Genomic DNA, 19,140 nt, shown 5'->3' with positions numbered 1-19,140 from the left:
AAAAGGAATGGGGCGGTAGCGTGGCTTCCAGCCCTTGAGCAGGGGTCCGATTAAAGCAAGAGTGGGAGGAGGGTGGCATGCAACACACTGTACCTTGTTGATACCAAGAATCTGGAAAAAAGTGACGGGAGGAATATTCACCACAGGCAAAGGAACATGAGGAGGCCAGAAAAGAGAAAGACGGGGAGAGACACAATCATCGGCTAGACATGATAGTATCTTCCTGTGATGCTGAGGCGCAAAGTAATGTGTTTGTCACTTGACACATCAGTGACATCAGTCTCAATGGAAGCCTGGCTTTGGAGACCTCCGAACCCCGGCCGCAGAGGCAGATCCAGCACAGAATGAGATATTCCATGACCGGAGAAGATGATGGCCTTCCAGAGACGTTGTGGCTCAGTCGAGCTGAATTGAGGTCAGACAGGCAACAGGAAAGTAGAACAAAATTGTATGTTCCGTCAATTCGTGAAGTGTCGTGCTTTGTAAACCCAGGCGCGTATCCGTGGTCGTGAACCGCATCGCAGAAGCCAAAGATGTAGACTCATAAACCCATAGCCATAGACATGGCTGGGTGAAGTGGAAAGGACCCGCATTTCTTTGGATGATTGAAGCGGTCGTCAAATTTGCAATGTTCGTCAGCCGTGGTTTGAATAGGGTAATAGTGGGTTGCCTCGTACGTCTGGTGTGTGAAGGATGATGAGAAAACTGTTGGTGGTGACAATTCCGTTGGTCGAAGACCTCATACCCAATCCTCTATGGACCGTTATGCACGTGCCCAAGGTCCACTATTAACTGCGCCTGTAAGCTGTCACGGCAGTGTCGACTGGGCCGCCGCATTGGTCACTTAAGGGACCGGGAGCCGCTGTTGCCTTCCACTTGTAGGCATCTCGTTCGTACCTGCCTTGTACAACTAACAACCTCAACTTCAACCGCGAGTCTCCAGGTTCGTCCGTCGAGGAAAGTAGGACTGGCTTCATTCCTTCGCGGTGTCCTAGCTTGACCATAGACTATCGCTGCTCACGGTGGAGTGGCAGCTTCACGGTATCACGTTTCCCTTCGGAACAGATGGACCGTGATTGTTAGTAGCAAACCACCTGCAAACCGCCCAGCGCGTCTAGCAGAGGAAACTTGACGGCTTCTTCACGCGGTCGTTACCTCTTGTGAGACGGCCAACAGCTATAACGGACGAGCCTAATAGGTCTCAACTGTGCCTACTGTTGACAATGGCTGATGCAATGGCTGATGCAATGGCCATTGATGGCCCAAGGGGTGAAAAGCGCAAGGCGAGCGTTTTCGACGATGACAGCGGCCATGCTCCACGTCGGATCAGGGTAAGAAAATACACTCCTCCATCTCCCAAGACAATGAAATTGTTGACCTGTACTTGTAGCCCCTTGACCCAGACGTTGTCAACAAGATTGCCGCTGGCGAGATCATTGTTGCTCCTGTTCATGCTCTCAAGGAGCTAATGGAGAATGCCGTGGATGCCGGCTCTACCTCGTTGGAGATTGTGGTCAAGGACGGTGGCCTCAAACTCCTCCAGATCACAGACAATGGTTGCGGTATTGACAAGCAGGATTTGCCCATTCTATGTGAACGCTTTACTACGTCCAAGCTGCAAAAGTTCGAGGATCTTCAGTCCATCTCAACATACGGCTTCCGCGGTGAGGCTCTTGCCAGCATAAGCCACATTGCACACCTGACCGTCACCACCAAGACTCACGAATCCAACTGCGCCTGGCGTGCTCACTACGGGAGCGGAAAGCTGGTTCCCGCAAAACCCGGCCAGTCGCCTGATCCAAAGCCCGTCGCTGGTCGACAAGGCACGCAGATTACCGTCGAAGACCTGTTCTATAACATTCCAACCCGCCGGCGCGCCTTTCGATCTACCTCTGACGAGTACAACAAGATCATCGACATGGTTGGCCGCTATGCTGTACATTGTTCGCACGTTGCTTTCTCGTGTAAAAAGCACGGCGAGTCATCGACAAGCATTGCCATTCAGGCCAATGCTTCGAGCACCGACAGAATCCGGCAGATATACGGAGGCAGCGTTGCCAACGAACTCATCGAATACTCAACATCCGATGACCGCTGGGGCTTCAAGGCAAAGGGCTTGGCGACTAACGCGAACTACAATCTCAAAAAGACAACTCTGCTGCTCTTCATCAACCACAGATGTGTCGAGTCTTCCAACATTCGAAAGGCAGTTGAGCAAACATATACTTCCTTTCTCCCCAAGAACGGCCACCCTTTTGTCTACCTCAGCCTAGAAATTGCCCCTGAGCGGGTTGATGTTAATGTTCACCCTACGAAACGCGAAGTGAACTTCCTAAACGAACACGAGATCATCCAGGCCATCTGCGAGCACATCCGATCAAAGTTGGCTGCTGTCGACACTAGCCGGACCTTTCTCACCCAAACCCTTCTCCCTGGTGGCACATGGTCGGCCTCAGATCAACAGGCGTCTTCAAGCACCCCATCCAAGACCAGCGGTGCGGCTTCAGGAGCCCGCAAGACCCCAGCACGCAACGAATCCAGCCTTGTGCGGACTGACGCCAACATGCGTAAGATAACCAGCATGTTACCGCCGGCGTCAACCATGGGAGCAGGGGTAAGAGGAGATGGAATTTCGTCCACGTCTGGCGTCAAAGCAACCATTACTGGCACAAACAAGGACGTCGAGATGATCAATTACGAGACAGTCGAGCGTGAGGCTACTGCCTGTCGCTTAATCAGTGTACGCGAACTGCGAGCCGAAGTCCGCGAAGAGATGCACCACGAACTGACCGAGATCTTTGCCAATCACACCTTTGTCGGCATTGTAGATGAACGTCGTCGTCTTGCCGCCATCCAGGGTGGCGTTAAGTTGTATCTGGTTGACTATGGACGGGTATGCTATGAATACTTCTACCAACTGGGGTTGACGGACTTTGGAAACTTCGGTACCATACGTTTTGATTCGCCCCTCGATCTTCGAGAACTGCTGAGCATGGCCGCCGAATTCGAGAGATCGGCAACAGCAGATGCATCTGGGGGAGTCGATAAAGACGGAGATGGTGAGATGGACGTATCCGAAATCGTCGAGTTGGTGGCAGATCAGTTGGTCGAACGGCGAGAGATGCTTCTCGAGTATTTCTCCTTTGAAATTTCTCCGGCCGGCGAGCTGCTAAGCATCCCACTGCTGGTCAAAGGCTACACGCCGTCCATGGCCAAGTTGCCGCGTTTTCTCTTGGAGCTTGGACCACGTGTAGACTGGTCAGAAGAGAAGGCCTGTTTCGAGGGCTTTCTCAAAGAACTGGCCATGTTCTATGTCCCTGAGCGATTGCCAGCGACTATCGGTGCCGATGATCCGCCGGCTGTGCAAGGTGGTGACAAGGATGTCGATGCCGAAACAGTTGCTCGCAGAGACCATGTTCGGTTCGCGTTGGAACATGTTCTTTTTCCGGCTTTCAAGTCGAGGCTTGTGGCCACCAAGTCGCTCATGCAGACGGGCATTCTCGAGGTCGCGAATCTCAAGGGCTTGTACAGGGTCTTCGAAAGATGTTAATACCTGTCGATACCAGGAAGCTTATCAGCACCATAATAAACCGAGTCACATATTCGACTTGAACTATATGAGTGTCCGACATGTTTGTTTTCATTATTTGGTGCCTGATGGCTATGGTAGATACACCTCTACAGTTTTCTTCCCTAAGCAACCCGAGTTGACCGTCTGTAACCAGCGGGACTCTAGTCGTACTCATGTCGTCCATCAGAATCCGCCCCGAATCTTGATCTCCAGCCACCTCAAAGGTAGATACAACAAGCCCGTCACCACAAAAGCCACCTCAACCCCGATATCCCCAGTCCTCTTTCCAATCGGACCAACATACCACGACTGCGCCATCCCCGGGACCACCAGCGCCCAACTCAGTATCGAGGCACCTAAGGCCGCCACCCCAGGGGGCAACTTCCTCCCCACATTCCAGATAGCATGATCGACGCTCGCATAGTCCATCTTTCTAAACACCACCAACTCCAGTATCAAAACCGCATCAAAGCACGCCGACCAATACCCAATGACACTCAGAAAATTGATCAAACTAGTCTGCCACTCCTTCGCCGTCCTTACCGCCAACGGGATCATGACCGCCATCGTCACCAGGATAAACACAAACCGATGGACCCTTACTTTAGGGGGCAACGGCGGGAGCAGCATCTCCAGGTTCAACGAGATGGTATACATGGAGATGGCAATGTTCCCAATTACGCTGAGCGCAAGCACCACCATCACGAATTTGCCAAACCCGCCCGCGGGAGCAAGCATCTCCATCATCACGCCCCCGATGCCCGTCGAAGCGTAAGCGGCTTGCCACGCAGGAACTTGGGGAACGGCGCCGCCTATGGCGGCTCCCAAGATGAAAAGTGGAACAGAGGGGAGGAACAGGCCGAGGTAGAGGTAGGTGAAGATGCGGGCTCTGGCGCTGAACGACTTGAATCTGAGAGCGCCTCTTGGGTTGTGGTAAATGGAATAATCGCCCACCATCCCGCCAAACGTGAGGAAATATCCCGCTATAAGGCTCCCGAGGTTAAGGACCTGCGAGGCCGTGGCCGGTGCGGCAGGCTCGGACTGCAGATGGAGGTAGCGGCCGCCGCAGCCGACGGTGATGACAAGGGCGATCAGGTTGGGGATCCAAGTCCATCGGTTCCAGAAGTGGACGAAGTGGAAGCCGAGGAGAGAGACGCCGAAGGCGACGAGGCAGGTGATGACGATGCCTACGTTTACGCTGACGTGGGAGGGGTTGACGGCTGCGAGGGTCTGCCCGCCCGCGATGGCGGACATGAGGGTGAAGCCGGTTATGGTGGCGGCGTTGAGGAGGAGGGGGATGATGACTAGGTAGAGGCTGTGAGGAAGAGGGGTGTTGGTTAGGAGATGGCTCTTATGAAATGGAGGAAGAGGTCTAATGAAGTGGAAGTTGGGACTGACCCGAATGAATACCGAGCTTGCACAAACTGCCTCATGCCCGTCTCCATCCCTCCGATCCCCATGAAGGCAGGCGGGAGGCATGTAAGCAGCGCAAAGAAGAGGATAATCAACGAAGCGTCTCTCAGACTCAAGCCAAACTCGAGAGTGGCTAGCATGCCAGTTGGTACCCTTTTCAAAAGCCAAAAAGAATGTCGAGTTAGCAGCTGATCAGCTACACTAAGCTAGGTTGTGACCCTCGACGACCGAAGGATAGGATAACGACTTACGGCAGTAAACACAACAAACCAGTAAAGAAAACAGTAAACAACTGATTATACTGCGTCGAAGTCCTCCCCTCAATCGGAACCGGCTGGATCCCGTTTTCCTCGACACCGGCGTCGATCAGCTTCTGATACGCGTCGATCAGCTTCTGATACCACTTTGGATTCTCCTTGGAGTGGTTGTCGTAGACGACGCCCTCCTTGCTAGTGCTTAGAGAATTCGGCCAAAATAGTGAACGGAGTCGAGTAGTCGTCTCTACTTGGTCGTTGTGTTTTCCATGGCCCTCTCCGCCAGCTGTGCACTCGATATCCTGGAAAACGATGCCGTGTTGTGACTTTGGTTCGTCATCTTGGGTGGAAATGTTGGTAGACATCTTTTGGTCCGGGATAGAGACCCAGATGGGTTCGAGATGTGTGGGCGTGGAAAGGGGTACCGAATATCTTGATTGGGTTGGGGAAGGGTAAGGGAGGTGAGCAGAGGGGAGGAGGGGGGGGAAGTTGACAGCCGCTTGAACTATGACTCGAGGGCTTTCGAGTTTCTGCGTGAATTGGGTTTCTGGATAAATGGAGTTTTCATCATGATCCCATCTGGTAAGATTTTACAACCTGATAGTTGGTAACGAAGAATCGTTAGTCCCCCCCAATGTTCGTGGAAGCCGCTATGCCGGTAAACCTCAAGAGTTAACCTGGATAACCGAGGACAAACTTTACTTTGCCATGGTGTACTTCAGTACACTACAGGGCGCCTCTTACTATCAATAATTGAATATGCTGTGCACATGGAGTTACTGAAGCGTTCTTCACAATTATACGGCCCTACAACTGGTCAGGGCGTTTTTCCAAGCTAGCTTTTGAGTGGTCAATTCGTAGGACGATCGCTCAGAATGCACTGGGTCCTTCCCTGAAATAATTCACGATATCTCTCGATATCGCCTATCGATAAGGTTATCGCCGTCTTAAATCGGGCATCCCATCGTCTCATTCCTCATCATCGCTTTCTTCAACATCGCCTTCTTCAGCGTTGTCTCCTCCATCATTGCCTCCATCATCGCCGTCTCCATCGCCGTCTTCTCCATCGCTGTCTTCTTCATCGCTGTCTTCTTCATCGCTGTCTATTGCCGTGTTCTTCGTTGCGTTCTCCGTCGTTTTCTTCTCTCCTCTCTACTTTGCCCTTTAGTGAGAAAGGAAGGGAGAAAGGAAGAAAGAAAAGCAGAGAGGAAAAAAAAGAGAGAGAAGGACCAATTAGAAGAAATAACGTTGCGGAAGATACAGATCCCCACGCTTCAATATATACAGCGGTCGTTTGCTGACTCCTAGGGATCCAGCATCGCACCGGTGTCCGAGACTATTTTTTAGATAGCGGTAAAGATGGTAGTGATACTCCTTGGGTGGCCATCTTCGCCATGCTCCTAGACAGGTGGGTCGGTCCTTTACACTTTAGCTCCGCGAAGTCGGCAGGAAAGCAGCATCCTACCTATCCGCCTGATGCACCCCCGACTAGTGAAAACCAGGCTTCGAGTGTCTCAAATTAACACTCCCCAGCATGCGGCTGATCATGGGGATGGAACTACCAGGAGGTGAGAGGATTGAATGTACGCCTTCCAACGAGTGATAGTCAACCCCAGACGACATTTATACCCAAAAAGGACGGAGTCTTGTCTGCAAGTCCGGCATGGAGCCCTCACTAAAAGAGCATGTTCATGCGCAGACATGACAGCTTCGAACCACTCGGTTTTTGTTGCTGGAAGCTAGAGTGTCGTCAAGAAAGACAGAGTAGTCTACCCGCTCTCTCTCGTGACAAGGTTTCATTCAAGTTCAAGAGACAAGACAAGAGGGGGGTTGAACCAACGAAGCTTGCCGATTCCTGGACAAAAGTGACAAGTGAAGCACCAACCTTGATGGCATATCGACACCTAATGATGTCTCACCAAGGTGCCTGTTACGGATAGCGGCTCGGCGGATGGCTCCGAAGACAAGGATGTACAAGCGGGAGTCTTACTGCTCCATGTTGTTCTCGACTGCAGGATCGCCAACAGAGCCGCTTCCCAGCCCCTCGTCGGTCGTCAATATCTCTTCTCAGGGTTTGTTTGAGTAATTCACTGATGCTGATGGAATCGACGCTGACCCCCGTGATGTGGCAGACGGGTCGGGCCCGCGCCGAGGTGGGGCCAAGCCGGGAAGACTCCACACTTCGGGAGCCCGTGGGGTAAAGCCCGTACAGGCCATGGAGCGCTGGAGCTCGCTCCCGTCGGAGCGTGCCGGTCCTCGCGTGGGTTGTGTTGTTTAAGCGGCCGTCGATACGGGTCTCGCCGGTCGGAACTAGCTTCAGCTTGATATATATATATATATATTTTTTTTTTTACCGGTAAACGGCGAGAGGGATATCGCGTTGAAAGCCATGTATGGGCTCGCCCACGATTCCTTTGGGACGAACTGTATTGGACATCATCTTGAGACTTCCGTCATAGACTCATGGTTGACTGTTGGAGTTTCCAGCCCACTCTTCTCGTCGTGTCCGGGTGTAGCGGCGTGGAACTCGGTGCAATATCATCACGGTGACGGTAGAGGTATCGGCGTGTCGCTGGATAACACGGAGAAGATGGATTGTCAAAGAGGTCCCTAGCGCACAGAACCACGCCAGTGTCAGACCCCTGCACCGATGACCCGGACAACTATGGTCCCCGCCAGTTATGGAGGTACCTGACCCGCAATGCTACACCGCGAGACGGACCTCCTTCAACCTGGAACCGTGCCGTGTCGGCTGTTTCGAACCTCGCGGCTCGCTGGGGAATGATGAGCACTTCCCCCCCCCCATACAAACGAAATTAACACGAAATAAAACACACACCGAGTTCATGGAAACATTCTGACCTTGTTCCGTCCCGCTTGCTCTCCCTGTCCCCGGATCCGTCCTTTGAAAGCTGGCAACCAAAGAACAACAACCAACAACAGCCTCACCTTGTCACAGACCGCCGCCGCGCGCATCGCCATCCCCTCGTCGAGTCGTCCGTCGCACCTGGATGGTCTTGCCTCTACGCACCACAACTCCGACAACCACGCCAATTATCCTCTGCTCTTTAATCCTCCGAGGGCTTCCGATTGTAAACAAAGGCAAGAGCCGGCTCTGCCCAAATCATAACATTCGAATCCACTTCAGCAGTTATGGACCAAGCAGCCTCGATAGTCAAGGAGCATCATGATGGTATGCGACAATCCTCGTGGTGCGTGGGCTTTCGCATGGAGAACAGCTGCTAATCCCCTCGCCATACAGTCATTATCAATGCCATCAAGAGTGTTGTCCAGCGCGACGTGAGCACAACTCCCCTCTTCCTTCCACCGCCGCTGACAGGAGCCCCATACTGATACAACCGTGGACTATAGTGGAGGATCCTGATAGTCGACGACGTCTCCAAAAAGATCATCGACAACTCCGTCAAAGAAGATGACATTCTCAACGTCAATATCGCTAATATACAACAAATCGAGGAACCGAGAGACGAGAATTCCGGCATGGATGCTATCTACATTTTGTCGCCTCGTCCGCATATTGTCGAGTGCCTGATCCTTGATTTGGCAAAGGGCCGCTATAACAACTCTACCGTGCTATGGACAGGCATTCTTGGGGGGGAACTAAGGGCACGACTGGCCGCAGCTCCTCAGAAAATAGGTACCTTGCCTAGGCCTGGACAATGTCAAGGGGTATTTGCTAATCAGGCCGACGTAGATTCGCGACCGCTCCTGATTGACTTCTTCCCTCGCGAGTCACACCTGGTGTCTTTTAAGGACCCTTATAGCTTTCCCATTCTGTATAATCCGAGCTGCGAGGCCGTTGCAATGCCACATCTGGACGCTCTGGCTCAAAAGGTATGGCATATCCATGTCCAGTCCGTCCCCGGCTGTTGTTCCATGGACTAAAGCTATTGCAGATTGCCGCTGTATGCATAACATTGGGCGAGTATCCAAAGATCAGGTTCTTCGCACCCAGGAACAACGAATATCGTGCGAGCGCACTATGCGGACGCCTTGCCTCGCTCGTACAAGACGAGCTTGACGCTTACAAACAGTTCAAGGGCGACTTTCCGCCACAAACCACACGGCCACAGGGATATCTACTGATTGCGGACAGGTCAATGGACTTGATGGCACCATTAGTTCACGAGTTCACGTACCAGGCGATGGCGCACGACCTCCTTCCCATCCAGGATGGCGACAAAGTGACCTTCCACATGACTGTCAACGAGGGCACGCCAGAGGCCGAGGAGAAGGACATGGAGTTGTCTGATAAAGACAAGGTGTGGGTCGAGAACCGACATCGGCATATGAAGGACACGATTGAAAAACTCATGAGCGACTTCCAAAACTTCATCAAGCAGAACCCCAACTTCACCAACCAAACCCAGGATACGACGAGTTTGAATGCGATCAGGGACATGTTGGCTGGCCTGCCGCAGTTCCAGGAAATGAAGGAGGCCTATTCGCTTCACCTCACCATGGCTCAGGATTCCATGAACATCTTTCAGCGTCGCAAGTTGCCCGACGTCGCTTCGGTCGAACAGACACTGGCTACGGGTCTCGATGAGGATTTTAAGAAGCCCAAAGACATCTTGGAACAGATGGTCCGGCTTTTGGATGATGAAGCTATTACCTGGGTGGAACGGCTGCGGCTAATTGCCATCTACGTGCTTTACCGCGACGGAGTTATCACCGAGGATATTGACAGGCTGCTTAGCCATGCGGCCTTGCAGCCCGCTGAAAAGGTCAAAATCACCAATCTCCAGCACCTGGGTGCCCGGCCTACGCGGAAACTGAAAGAGGAACGGAAACCGCATCCTCCGTTATTCCCACGGACCCAAGTAAAGAATCCGGCGGACGAAGAAAATTTCCTCTCTCGATTCGAACCGGCTGTTAAGCACATGCTTGAGGATCTGTTTAACAACTGTCTCGACCCAGCGACTTTCCCCTTTACACGGCCTCCAGCCGATGGTGGGGCTGCCGACGCTGCTGCTTTGGCAACTGGAGGGTCTCTCCGCTCGGCAGCACCGAGGTGGGCATCAGCTAATCGCCGGCAGGTTGAGAATCGACAAAGGGTCATCGTGTTCATGGCCGGTGGTGCGACCTACTCAGAGGCGCGGATATGCTACGAAGAATCGGAGAAGCGAAACCGCGACATCTATCTTGTATCCAGCCACATGCTCACACCACAACTATACCTAAGACAACTGGAGGACCTTTCGATGGATAGGAGAAGACTCGGCCTGCCGATGGACCGACCGCAGCCCAAGGTCCCTGAGCACTTTTATGCTAAGCCGAAACCCCCACCACAGCCCATGCAACGGCCACCCGCAGCCGCTCCCCCCGGAGCTGGATCGGTACACCCCCCAACGCAGGCAATGGGTGCCATGACAATCAACAGTGGTGCGGCTCCTCCGCATGCTGGTGGGAGTGGCGCAAGGCCTCCAGCTCCGCCCGCCGGGAAGCCAGAGAAGCCAGTGAAGGAAAAGAAGAAGAGAAATCTGTTTGGATTGAAGAAGTCTTGAGCATCGAACATGTGGACGAAACGGGCTTATAGGGTGGAAGCGGTCGGCAGGCAGGAATGATTTTGATGCCTTCAGATGAATGTCGGGCAGGTTACTGTTGGTGGTTGTGTCTTGGGTCACCTCGAATTCGATTGGCTACCGTCAACTATACAATAATATGGATGGAAAGGTCAAAATAAGTTCTAAGCTTGAATGCCCATCTGTTGTGAGCAATAGCGAGGCGTTTTCGGGAAAGTGGTCAGGTAAATCAACGTGGATATGATGCACATTATGCCCTTACCCCCCGGAGCTGGACGCCATAACCTCTCCCAGGAGGTTGGTAATGCGTGATAAGCTCGGAGTCAGTGAATTGTGACAGCAGGTAGACACCCCTGAGTTGATTTTAGCGAGGCTTCATATTTTGTCCCCCAAGCTCTACCTCAGAATCTTACCACACAACACCACATCCTCCCCCAACGGATGCCACGACACATCCCTAAGTCTCACCGGCGGCGCCGGCTGCCCATCCCTCCCTACCGCCCTCGGAGGACAAACCAGCACACCCCCAGCCCCCAACCACGTCGGCGCAATCGTAACAATCACCGAGTCCACCAACTCTTGCTCTCCCCCTTGCTCCAGTGCCAACAACGAATTAATCACACTTCCTCCCCCCTCAATCATCACACTATCCAACCCTTCCTCCTTGATCGTCCGCAGCACATCTGCCCACGCAAAACTTTCTCCACTACCCGTTTCCCCCTCCCCCTCTCCATCACCCTTGACCTTCAAACCCTCAACATGGACGTATTTACCCCCCATCCCCTCCACTACCCCCCTCCTCTCCTCCGGCACCTCCTCCACTCGCCTCGCCGTAAAGATAAACGGCCCCAACCCCTGTTTCAGTCTCGCAAGCTGAATTACTTTACTTTTCTCAGAAACCTCCCACCGCGCAGAAGGGTCGAGGATGATCGGGCGGGGCTGGTTGGGATGCTGCTCTCTTTGAGAAGAAGAAAAAGGGGAGAGTATCTTGCAGTTAAGCCCCGGATCATCAGCCACGGCGGTGCCCACGCCCACTAAGATGGCGGCGTGGCGAGAGCGTAGGAAGTGCGTCATGGCTTTGGATTGCGGGCCGGAGAGGGTGGTGCGGACGCCGGGCGCGAGGGAGAGGGAGGAGTCGAGGGATGTGGCGAAGGTTAGGGTTACGAAGGGCTTTGTTGAACTGGTTTTGCTTTTGGTGGTGTCGGTGGTGGTGGTGGCAGCGGGAGATGGTGGTGGTGGTGGCAGGTGCGGTTCGAGTTTGAGGGCTGAGGAGGCGGGGAAGTCGAGGAGACCATCGGAGGGGGATGGTGTCCCTTGAGGTTCTGTTGAAGGGACGGCGGAATTCATTATGATTTGTGCCCTTTTCTTGCTGGGGTGAGGAATGGTGATGAGTTGTTGGTGTTTGTTGATGAGGTGATTTTGTGGGTGGTCCCTCGTTTACTATAGCTCTTATTTTTGAATTGTTGAGACTTGAGAGCTGCTTGGTGCTTTGCGAGAGGTTATGCGCCGGTTTCTCTGTTCTACACCATGTGGATGAGAAATCCGAGAAGAAAAGTAGTGAGTCTCAAGACCTGATGTTGCTGAAAAGAGAGTGTGTGGTTGAGAATGCCAAGGTCAACTGGTGAAGCTCACGATGGAGGTGTACCGGACCGGAATCAGTGGATTCACCATGTGCACTAACACTCACAGGAGTACTAACCGTGCCAAGATGTTAGCAGAGTACCATTTGCACACACTACCTCTACAAGAGCTCATAGATTGTTACAAATAATAAGCGCGCATATCCGCTCAAACAATAACGCTTGACTTTAACTCTTTGTACAAACTCGCCTACGGTCTCGGCTTCATCCCCGGAGCCGCATGGGATGATCGCTTACCGCATAATCTCGGGTCATCCAGAATTCAAATCGGACAGAGAACGCAGGGTTAAGAGCCTGGCAATTGCATTTGGCAGCCGCTACGAAGCATGTAGGTGGTTTCATCTTGTCGGGCACGTTTAACCCTGCATTTTGAATTCTGAAAAACCCGTCTTTGCGGTATCTTCACATGGACAGAGAGTCGTTTATCGACAAAAGACCATGTATACTCCAATCCGTCTTCTTGAACAACACGCATCACATAGCCAACGAATAGCGACACGGAATGTTAGTCCTCAAGGGAGCAAGCCGAAACCGCTGTGGCGCAGCTGGAGAGACGGATAACCAACAGCTGATACACCAACGGTTTGATGGCCCAACGACTTTAGTACAGGACAGGGCCAATCCTTATGAGATACGAGAACGAATGTTGGGACCCGAGGAAATTTATAGGAAGCGATGGAAGAAGTATGGAACCCGTCGAAAGATGCAAAGATCCACAGGGAAGTTATCATGACTCCCACCCCCTCGACTTGCCGGACTTGGCAACGCTTCATTAAATCGCTCGAAATCGCTATCTAATTTCCACTCGAGATGCCCCTTTTCTAGCCTTGGCCAGCAAGAGGCCACTTCTCCTGTCGTTTCAAGCCATGTCTCATTTCATTGACAATGGATTCCACCAACTCGATGTGTAATATGGGTGTTATAGCGAGACGTCAATGTCGATGTGGTTCGAAGGACAGGAGGGGCAAGTGATTGTAAGAGATACCCATCCGTTAGTGCAAGATGATTAATAGCTGCATGAAAGCCAGTGCTCGTGCATAGTGGCTTATAGCTCACTAGCAGCTGCTTAACTGCAGATTGCCACGCGACCACCGCTGCGCCTCGGAAGAACAAACAAAGCCTCCCCGTCTTTCCCGTGCTGCTTTTTAACTCCGTTCATCCCGCAACCAAAAATCTACCGATTTTCCCTCTCCATTTCCACCCCTCTTTTCTTTCAAGCATACACCTAAAATCGCAAACGGAAACGGCTAGTAACCTTGGGCATCTGTCTCGGCCATATCCACCAGACTATACTCAAATACCTGAAGATCGACCGCCAATTTCGATCCTTCCCCGCACCCAGCGAACGAACGAACGACTCGGGTCTTAAATCTAGAGAGCGATCAAGAACCCGTCACCTTCTAAACCGTCTACTGTTGTGCGCCCAACTTTTCAACCCACAACATCACCTTTGCGTCGCACACACAGCCACTAGAGATCTCAGACACAATGTCCGGCAAGCAAGATCCGCCTCCATACAACCAGCCTCAGCCTCCCCAGGCTGCCTACACCGGCTACGGCACTCCCCCGCCCCAGGGTGGTGCCTATCCCTACGGCCAGCCCCCGCCACAGCAAGGCGGTTACTATCCTCCTCAGGATCCCAACTACCCGCCTCAAGGTCAATATCCGCCGCAAGGCCAATACCCGCCGCAAGGTCAATACGGGCAACAGCCAGGCCCATACCAGCAGGCACCGCAGATGGGCTACTACCAGCAACAGCAACCACCACCGGGAGCGTATTACCAGCAGGGACCCCCGCCTCAAGGGTATTACCAGCAGCAGCCGGTAGAACAGAAGAGCGGTTCTGATGTGAGTTTTCTTCCTGGTAGTTATCGTGACTTAGCTGTAGATCACCCTCGCTAATCGGCTTGTCTTTTTCCAGAACGTCTGCTTGGCAATTCTGGGTACTTGCGCCGTCTGCTGCTGCTTGGATGCCATCTTCTAAACACGGTCCTACTTGAAACACAATCCGCAACCGCTTATTACCGTAACGGGATCATGTCAGAAACGAATAATAACAGAATAATAGCATCAAATTGATGCGGGAAAGGGATGAACGTGGGGGTTATGTTTGCTGCCTTGACTGGGGACAGTAAAACCGTCCGTTTGCCGCTGTTGGAGAGGCGGTGGTCGAAATCAACCGCACCGTCTCACTAATCAGTTTCACGCCGGGCATGTGAAACTTCACCCTGCCTCGAGGTTTTCCTAGGAATGGGGGCAGGCCTAGTTCAGTGAGCCTACAAGGTTTGATTGATTGATTCACGCATTTGGGAGGCGCAAGGGGGGAATCTGGTTACACAGTTGCTTTAGCTTGTTTTACTTTACAACACGTTTATGTTGGTTTTTTCTCTTCTTCCTATACCAGTATCCAACTGTCTTCCTTGCGTTCCCATCAGGTTCCCTTGGCATATCTCTGTGTATTATGAAAACTTGTTGATATGCCTTTTATTACACTCTGACAGCTCTCGTTTACGACCCCGCGGATGTGTTTAGGAGCGGGCAAACGTTAACAAGGTAATTAGGGATAGGACCTTTTTTTTCTTGCACTCATGAAGGTGCCAATGACAGGTTCGCAGCTACCTCTTGGTCTTTATGCCTCACGCGTGGCTGAAAAGAGATAACGGCTTGTTTCGACACAGTTTCATGGGTAGTAGGTAAAGTTAGGTAAAGCCTCAATTCTAAACACCATTTTACGCCGCGCTACATCCGATATACCGCCAACAAAGTACAGTACCAAGATCATGCATACATCCTGATTCCCACCACTCATGCAATGCTTGCAAAGACCTCATCAAACTTCTCAATCACCTCCTTCACACAGTCATGCGAATAAATCATCTTTTGCACATCCGGGCTCGCCCACTTATCCGGTACAACGCCGGACTTGCCGTTGTCACGGAACAGCCGATCGCGCTCCTCCTTCGCCTTGCCCTCACCCAGATGCAGCACGCGGCCCGAGTGCGACGCCAGGTCCACCAAGGTGGTCGTATACGGCTTGCGCAGCATCTCAAACACCTTGAGCGTCTTGGTGACCGTCTCGGCATCATCCAGCTTATCGGCCGGGATCCTGCTCACGCACTCGGCCAGGACCGCTCCGTCCTCGATAGCCATGGCGGCGCCCTGGCTGAGATGGGGCAGCGTAGCATGGCAGGCGTCGCCCAGCAGCGCGGCAGACCCGTGCACCCAGGTGGGAAGCGTCTTGTGGATGCGCAGCTTCCACTCGCACACCTCGCCCTCGGGCACCAGGTCGAGCATGCGCTGCACGAGCGGGCAGAAGGTGCCAAACACCTCGAACATGGCCTTCTTCTCGCCGCGCGTCGTGTACGTCGCGTTGGTGGCGCCCGCAAAGTTGGTGTCCGGGTGCGCCGTCGACAAATTATAAATCTTGTGTCCGCTGACGGGGTACGCGATGATGTGCCGGCGCTCGCCGATCCAGCGCACCGCCATGTCGCAGTCAAGCAAAGCGAGCATCTCCGGGTCGTCCTTCATCTGGTCCCGGTGCAGCATGATTCTGTAGGCGGCCTGGCCCGTGTCTGCCTCCTCGTACGTGAGACCGAGCTCGGAGAGCATCTGCGTGCGCGTGAGGGACTTGATGCCGTCTGAGGCGAGAAGGATGTCGGCTTCGACTTCGAAGGGCTCGTCTTGCGCGCGCGACTTGAGCAGGATACGCGGCTTGGGCGCCCATGAGAGGACTCTGACGAGTGAGGTGCCGAAGTTGAACTTGATGGCGGGCTCTTTGAGACAGCCGTTGTAGAGGCCGCCAGCGAGGGAGGAGCGGTGGCCGGTGCAGTGGGGGAAGCCGTATTTCTCGCGCATGTCGGGCATGAATACGTGAGCGAGCTCCTCGTCTGTGCTTCCCTCTGTGGTTTGGGAAAAGGGGCCTGATCAGTTTTTCTGTTCTATTCTCCGGGATGGGTAAAAATAAAGGTGATGTGAAATAGGGATGGATGTTTCTGCTTGCTACTTACGCCTAATGCTAGTCTCCTTGACATCTGTGGCCTCCTTCTCGATCTCTTCCCAGCAACCTAGACGATCCAATACCCTGACGACGTTGGGAGGCATCTGGATACCGGCACCGACGAAGCCCAAGTTCGACGCTGTCTCGTAGACGTTGATGTTCTTGAACCCCTTTTTGGCGAAGGCGAGGGCAGTGCCCAATCCTCCCATTCCTGTGTGATTCTTCCACGTCAGTATACTCGGTCATCTGGTGAGACGGAAACAACTCTTGGTTAGCTTACCTGCGCCGATGATGGCAATACGGAGATCGCGGAAGTCGGCCATTGTGTAAAGCTGGTCGATAAAAGTATTTGTGATGTTGAGATTCAAACTGGAGGTCAAGATCCAAGAACAGAAAAGAAGAATGAAAGTTCAAATCACGAACATGGAAGAAGAGGACGAAGCTGTGTTATAGTATCCCACCTCGGCAGCTAAAAGTAGTAAAGCTATCCATTTTCGACTGCTGGCTCATATATGAACCACTAAATCACATAACATCGATGTGACCCCGGGTATCGAGAGTGAGATCTAAACCGAAGAGGTGGGATCCAGGATAAGAGAACGCGGGAAAACCATACACGCTGCTATCACACTTTTCCATTTTCTTCCCACCATCCGCCGGAACTAACCCCGTAACAATTGGATGTCGTGGCCGGTCTCCCAGTGAAGAAGAAAAATGAACTCCAAGGCGGAGTTGGGGTGTGGGGTCGGAGCGGCGGAACTGGAAAACCTGGGGGAGGAGGTCCGAGGCGGATAAAGTGACCGTGTAATCTGATAGAGTGACCGTATCTAACCCAAAGGAGATACATCTTTACACTACAGCCAAAGACATCAACAATCTATCTTCGCACATACACGCGACCGCGACGGAAGATGAGAATCGATAGTCAAAGGAGAAGAACGGATCCCTATGGCCTTGAAACCCAGTTTCCATTGCCCTTCTTTTTTCTAGTTCGGTTGCTAAGAGGGTCCAAGTAACGGGAAGCTCAAGGCCAGAATCCACCTAGGAGCCCAAGTCTTTCAGGCAAGTATCTCAACCCGTTAAGCCGTTCGAGTCTTGCTTCTCAAGTTTGTACTGCGACACCTTCAAAGGCCAGAGAGGAATCAGGGATTGAAAACTTCAATTCTCACTTCAAGGTGACGATGGAAAGTGGTGGTCGCGGTAGTAGTGCTGTTGGTGCAGGTTGAGTGCACTTCTCCTTTGGGTTAGATATGGTCACTTTCTCCCGCTATATGGTCACTTTATCCGCCTCGAGGAGGTCCCCCAAAGTGGAAGTGCGGGGGAACTGCCGCGATCTTCTAGGCCGTTCTTTGCGGGAAGTGTCCGTTGGTAACAAGGTACTTGACCAAGTTGACGCTGTACTGGGGAAATATGTTTGTCCGGGATTGGAGAGCTGCTTTTGGCCATGTCAACACCGGGCTGTCTTGACTTGTCATCAGAGGTCTGTACCGTCTTCATTCAGTGTTTTATAGATGCTAGACAGATGGGCCTCGTCTTCTAAGCTGTATGCCCGTCCAAGAACATGCGATATCGGTGATATTGGTTGTTAGCAATCTTCAGGTACCATCTTCGGGGAAACCTTGGGGTGGATTTTAGCATCTCGGCGGGTAAGGCAACATTGAGGGAATGCCCCTGGCCACCGGCTCGGTCATTATCTGATCCCAGGCATGGATGGGAGCGAGACAAACCGGTGTTATTTTCAGGTATATCCGAAAAATATCATGGTTGCTGGCTTCCGTTGTTGTTTGGTCTGTGGGCCATCAAAGGTTGCTCCCACGGCGCACGCAAAGCCCGAGGAGATGCCACCAGCATCATTCCCCTGATTCCCCGAAAAAAGGGCAGATCCATGATGGTGCGGGCGGGTTATCTTTATAAACAAACCGCAAGAAGTCTACTCTGAGTGAAATTCCCTATATATAATCTCCCTTGTTTCAACCACCGCGATAGATATTGAGCTCGGATTTGTTACCGCGATGTTTGCGTTCAAGCGGGAGCTCAGAACGGCCCGCGCACCACAAGAAGGAGGCTCGTGCACCCTAGCTGGGCACTCAACAGTACCTCTACCATGCACTCGCGATAAGTACTGGTTTTGTGAAGTAAAGAGAGGCCTCCTATGTCGACGGGACAATCTCGCCAACGAGTCTCCATTTACCTGCGCACGGAAAACACCATAGCTCCAGTTGGGAAAGTCAACATCTGTCGCCTCTTCTTGGGCTCGCCTCACTCTAGCTTTACATTTCTGTGGCTCGAAAATCTATCGGCATTTTCTTATGGAGGAATGCAAGGACGCGTGCTTGGCAGCTGACTGCCGGTGCGGTGGCATTATTTGCACTTTGCTGCAGTGTTGCGACGGAGCCCTTCTTGTGCTGCGTGGATTGCATTATGCAGGCGCATTGCCAAGTCTTTGTTTCCCATTGTTGCGTCATGCCCTCCGTGAACAAGAACAACAAAAGTGTGAGGGCACAACTTGTTTTGTCCGTTTATCCATCAATCGCGCATACATATCCCATCACGAGTTCGACTACTCGTCAATAGCGTCGTGTAGAGTAGAAAGGAGGGTGCTAGGGAAGGTCGGCGTGCCAAGTTCCAGCGGAAATTAGTCCAAGGCTTCCAAAGTCCACACTAGAGGACGCACAAATCTCCGCCGAGTGGTTTTCGGAGCTCGGTTGCGGTTGTACAG

The 19,140-nt window shown here is 52.6% G+C and overlaps 6 protein-coding genes across 6 annotated transcripts; 3 read left to right on the top strand and 3 right to left on the bottom strand.

The window, feature by feature from the left end:
* Nucleotides 1-1,114: 1,114 nt before the first annotated feature.
* Nucleotides 1,115-3,652, top strand: B0H65DRAFT_296773 (uncharacterized protein). Its single transcript, XM_062823092.1, has 2 exons — nt 1,115-1,331; nt 1,391-3,652. The coding sequence occupies exons 1-2, from the start codon at nt 1,224-1,226 to the stop codon at nt 3,548-3,550; spliced, it is 2,268 nt and encodes a 755-aa protein (XP_062678682.1). The 5' UTR covers nt 1,115-1,223; the 3' UTR covers nt 3,551-3,652.
* On the bottom strand, nt 3,653-5,903 carry B0H65DRAFT_296782 (permease for cytosine/purines, uracil, thiamine, allantoin-domain-containing protein). Its single transcript, XM_062823093.1, has 3 exons — nt 5,236-5,903; nt 4,970-5,137; nt 3,653-4,886 (listed from the first exon to the last, which is right to left on the bottom strand). The coding sequence occupies exons 1-3, from the start codon at nt 5,601-5,603 to the stop codon at nt 3,755-3,757; spliced, it is 1,668 nt and encodes a 555-aa protein (XP_062678681.1). The 5' UTR covers nt 5,604-5,903; the 3' UTR covers nt 3,653-3,754.
* A 2,016-nt stretch (nt 5,904-7,919) lies between these two features.
* B0H65DRAFT_542068 (Sec1-like protein) lies at nt 7,920-11,180 on the top strand. Its single transcript, XM_062829197.1, has 5 exons — nt 7,920-8,431; nt 8,501-8,538; nt 8,611-8,896; nt 8,954-9,093; nt 9,156-11,180. The coding sequence occupies exons 1-5, from the start codon at nt 8,392-8,394 to the stop codon at nt 10,764-10,766; spliced, it is 2,115 nt and encodes a 704-aa protein (XP_062678680.1). The 5' UTR covers nt 7,920-8,391; the 3' UTR covers nt 10,767-11,180.
* Nucleotides 11,181-12,535, bottom strand: B0H65DRAFT_591606 (bacterial bifunctional deaminase-reductase; the record flags this gene model as incomplete). The annotated part of the gene is made up of 1 exon (XM_062831104.1): nt 11,181-12,535. Exon 1 carries the CDS (start codon nt 12,129-12,131, stop codon nt 11,181-11,183), a length of 951 nt encoding a protein of 316 aa, XP_062678679.1. The 5' UTR covers nt 12,132-12,535.
* An 879-nt stretch (nt 12,536-13,414) lies between these two features.
* B0H65DRAFT_296682 (uncharacterized protein) lies at nt 13,415-14,603 on the top strand. The gene is made up of 2 exons (XM_062823090.1): nt 13,415-14,272; nt 14,346-14,603. Exons 1-2 carry the CDS (start codon nt 13,913-13,915, stop codon nt 14,406-14,408), a joined length of 423 nt encoding a protein of 140 aa, XP_062678678.1. The 5' UTR covers nt 13,415-13,912; the 3' UTR covers nt 14,409-14,603.
* Nucleotides 14,604-15,092: 489 nt separating this feature from the next.
* Nucleotides 15,093-16,845, bottom strand: B0H65DRAFT_296695 (uncharacterized protein). The gene is made up of 3 exons (XM_062823091.1): nt 16,702-16,845; nt 16,432-16,632; nt 15,093-16,323 (listed from the first exon to the last, which is right to left on the bottom strand). Exons 1-3 carry the CDS (start codon nt 16,742-16,744, stop codon nt 15,230-15,232), a joined length of 1,338 nt encoding a protein of 445 aa, XP_062678677.1. The 5' UTR covers nt 16,745-16,845; the 3' UTR covers nt 15,093-15,229.
* Between the last annotated feature and the right edge of the window lie 2,295 nt (nt 16,846-19,140).

Source organism: Neurospora tetraspora (genome assembly GCF_033439725.1).
Source record: "Neurospora tetraspora strain CBS 560.94 chromosome Unknown B0H65scaffold_7, whole genome shotgun sequence".
NCBI lineage: Eukaryota > Fungi > Ascomycota > Sordariomycetes > Sordariales > Sordariaceae > Neurospora > Neurospora tetraspora.
Note: the sequence above shows the minus strand (reverse complement) of the source record. Positions and strands in the feature narration are given on the sequence as shown.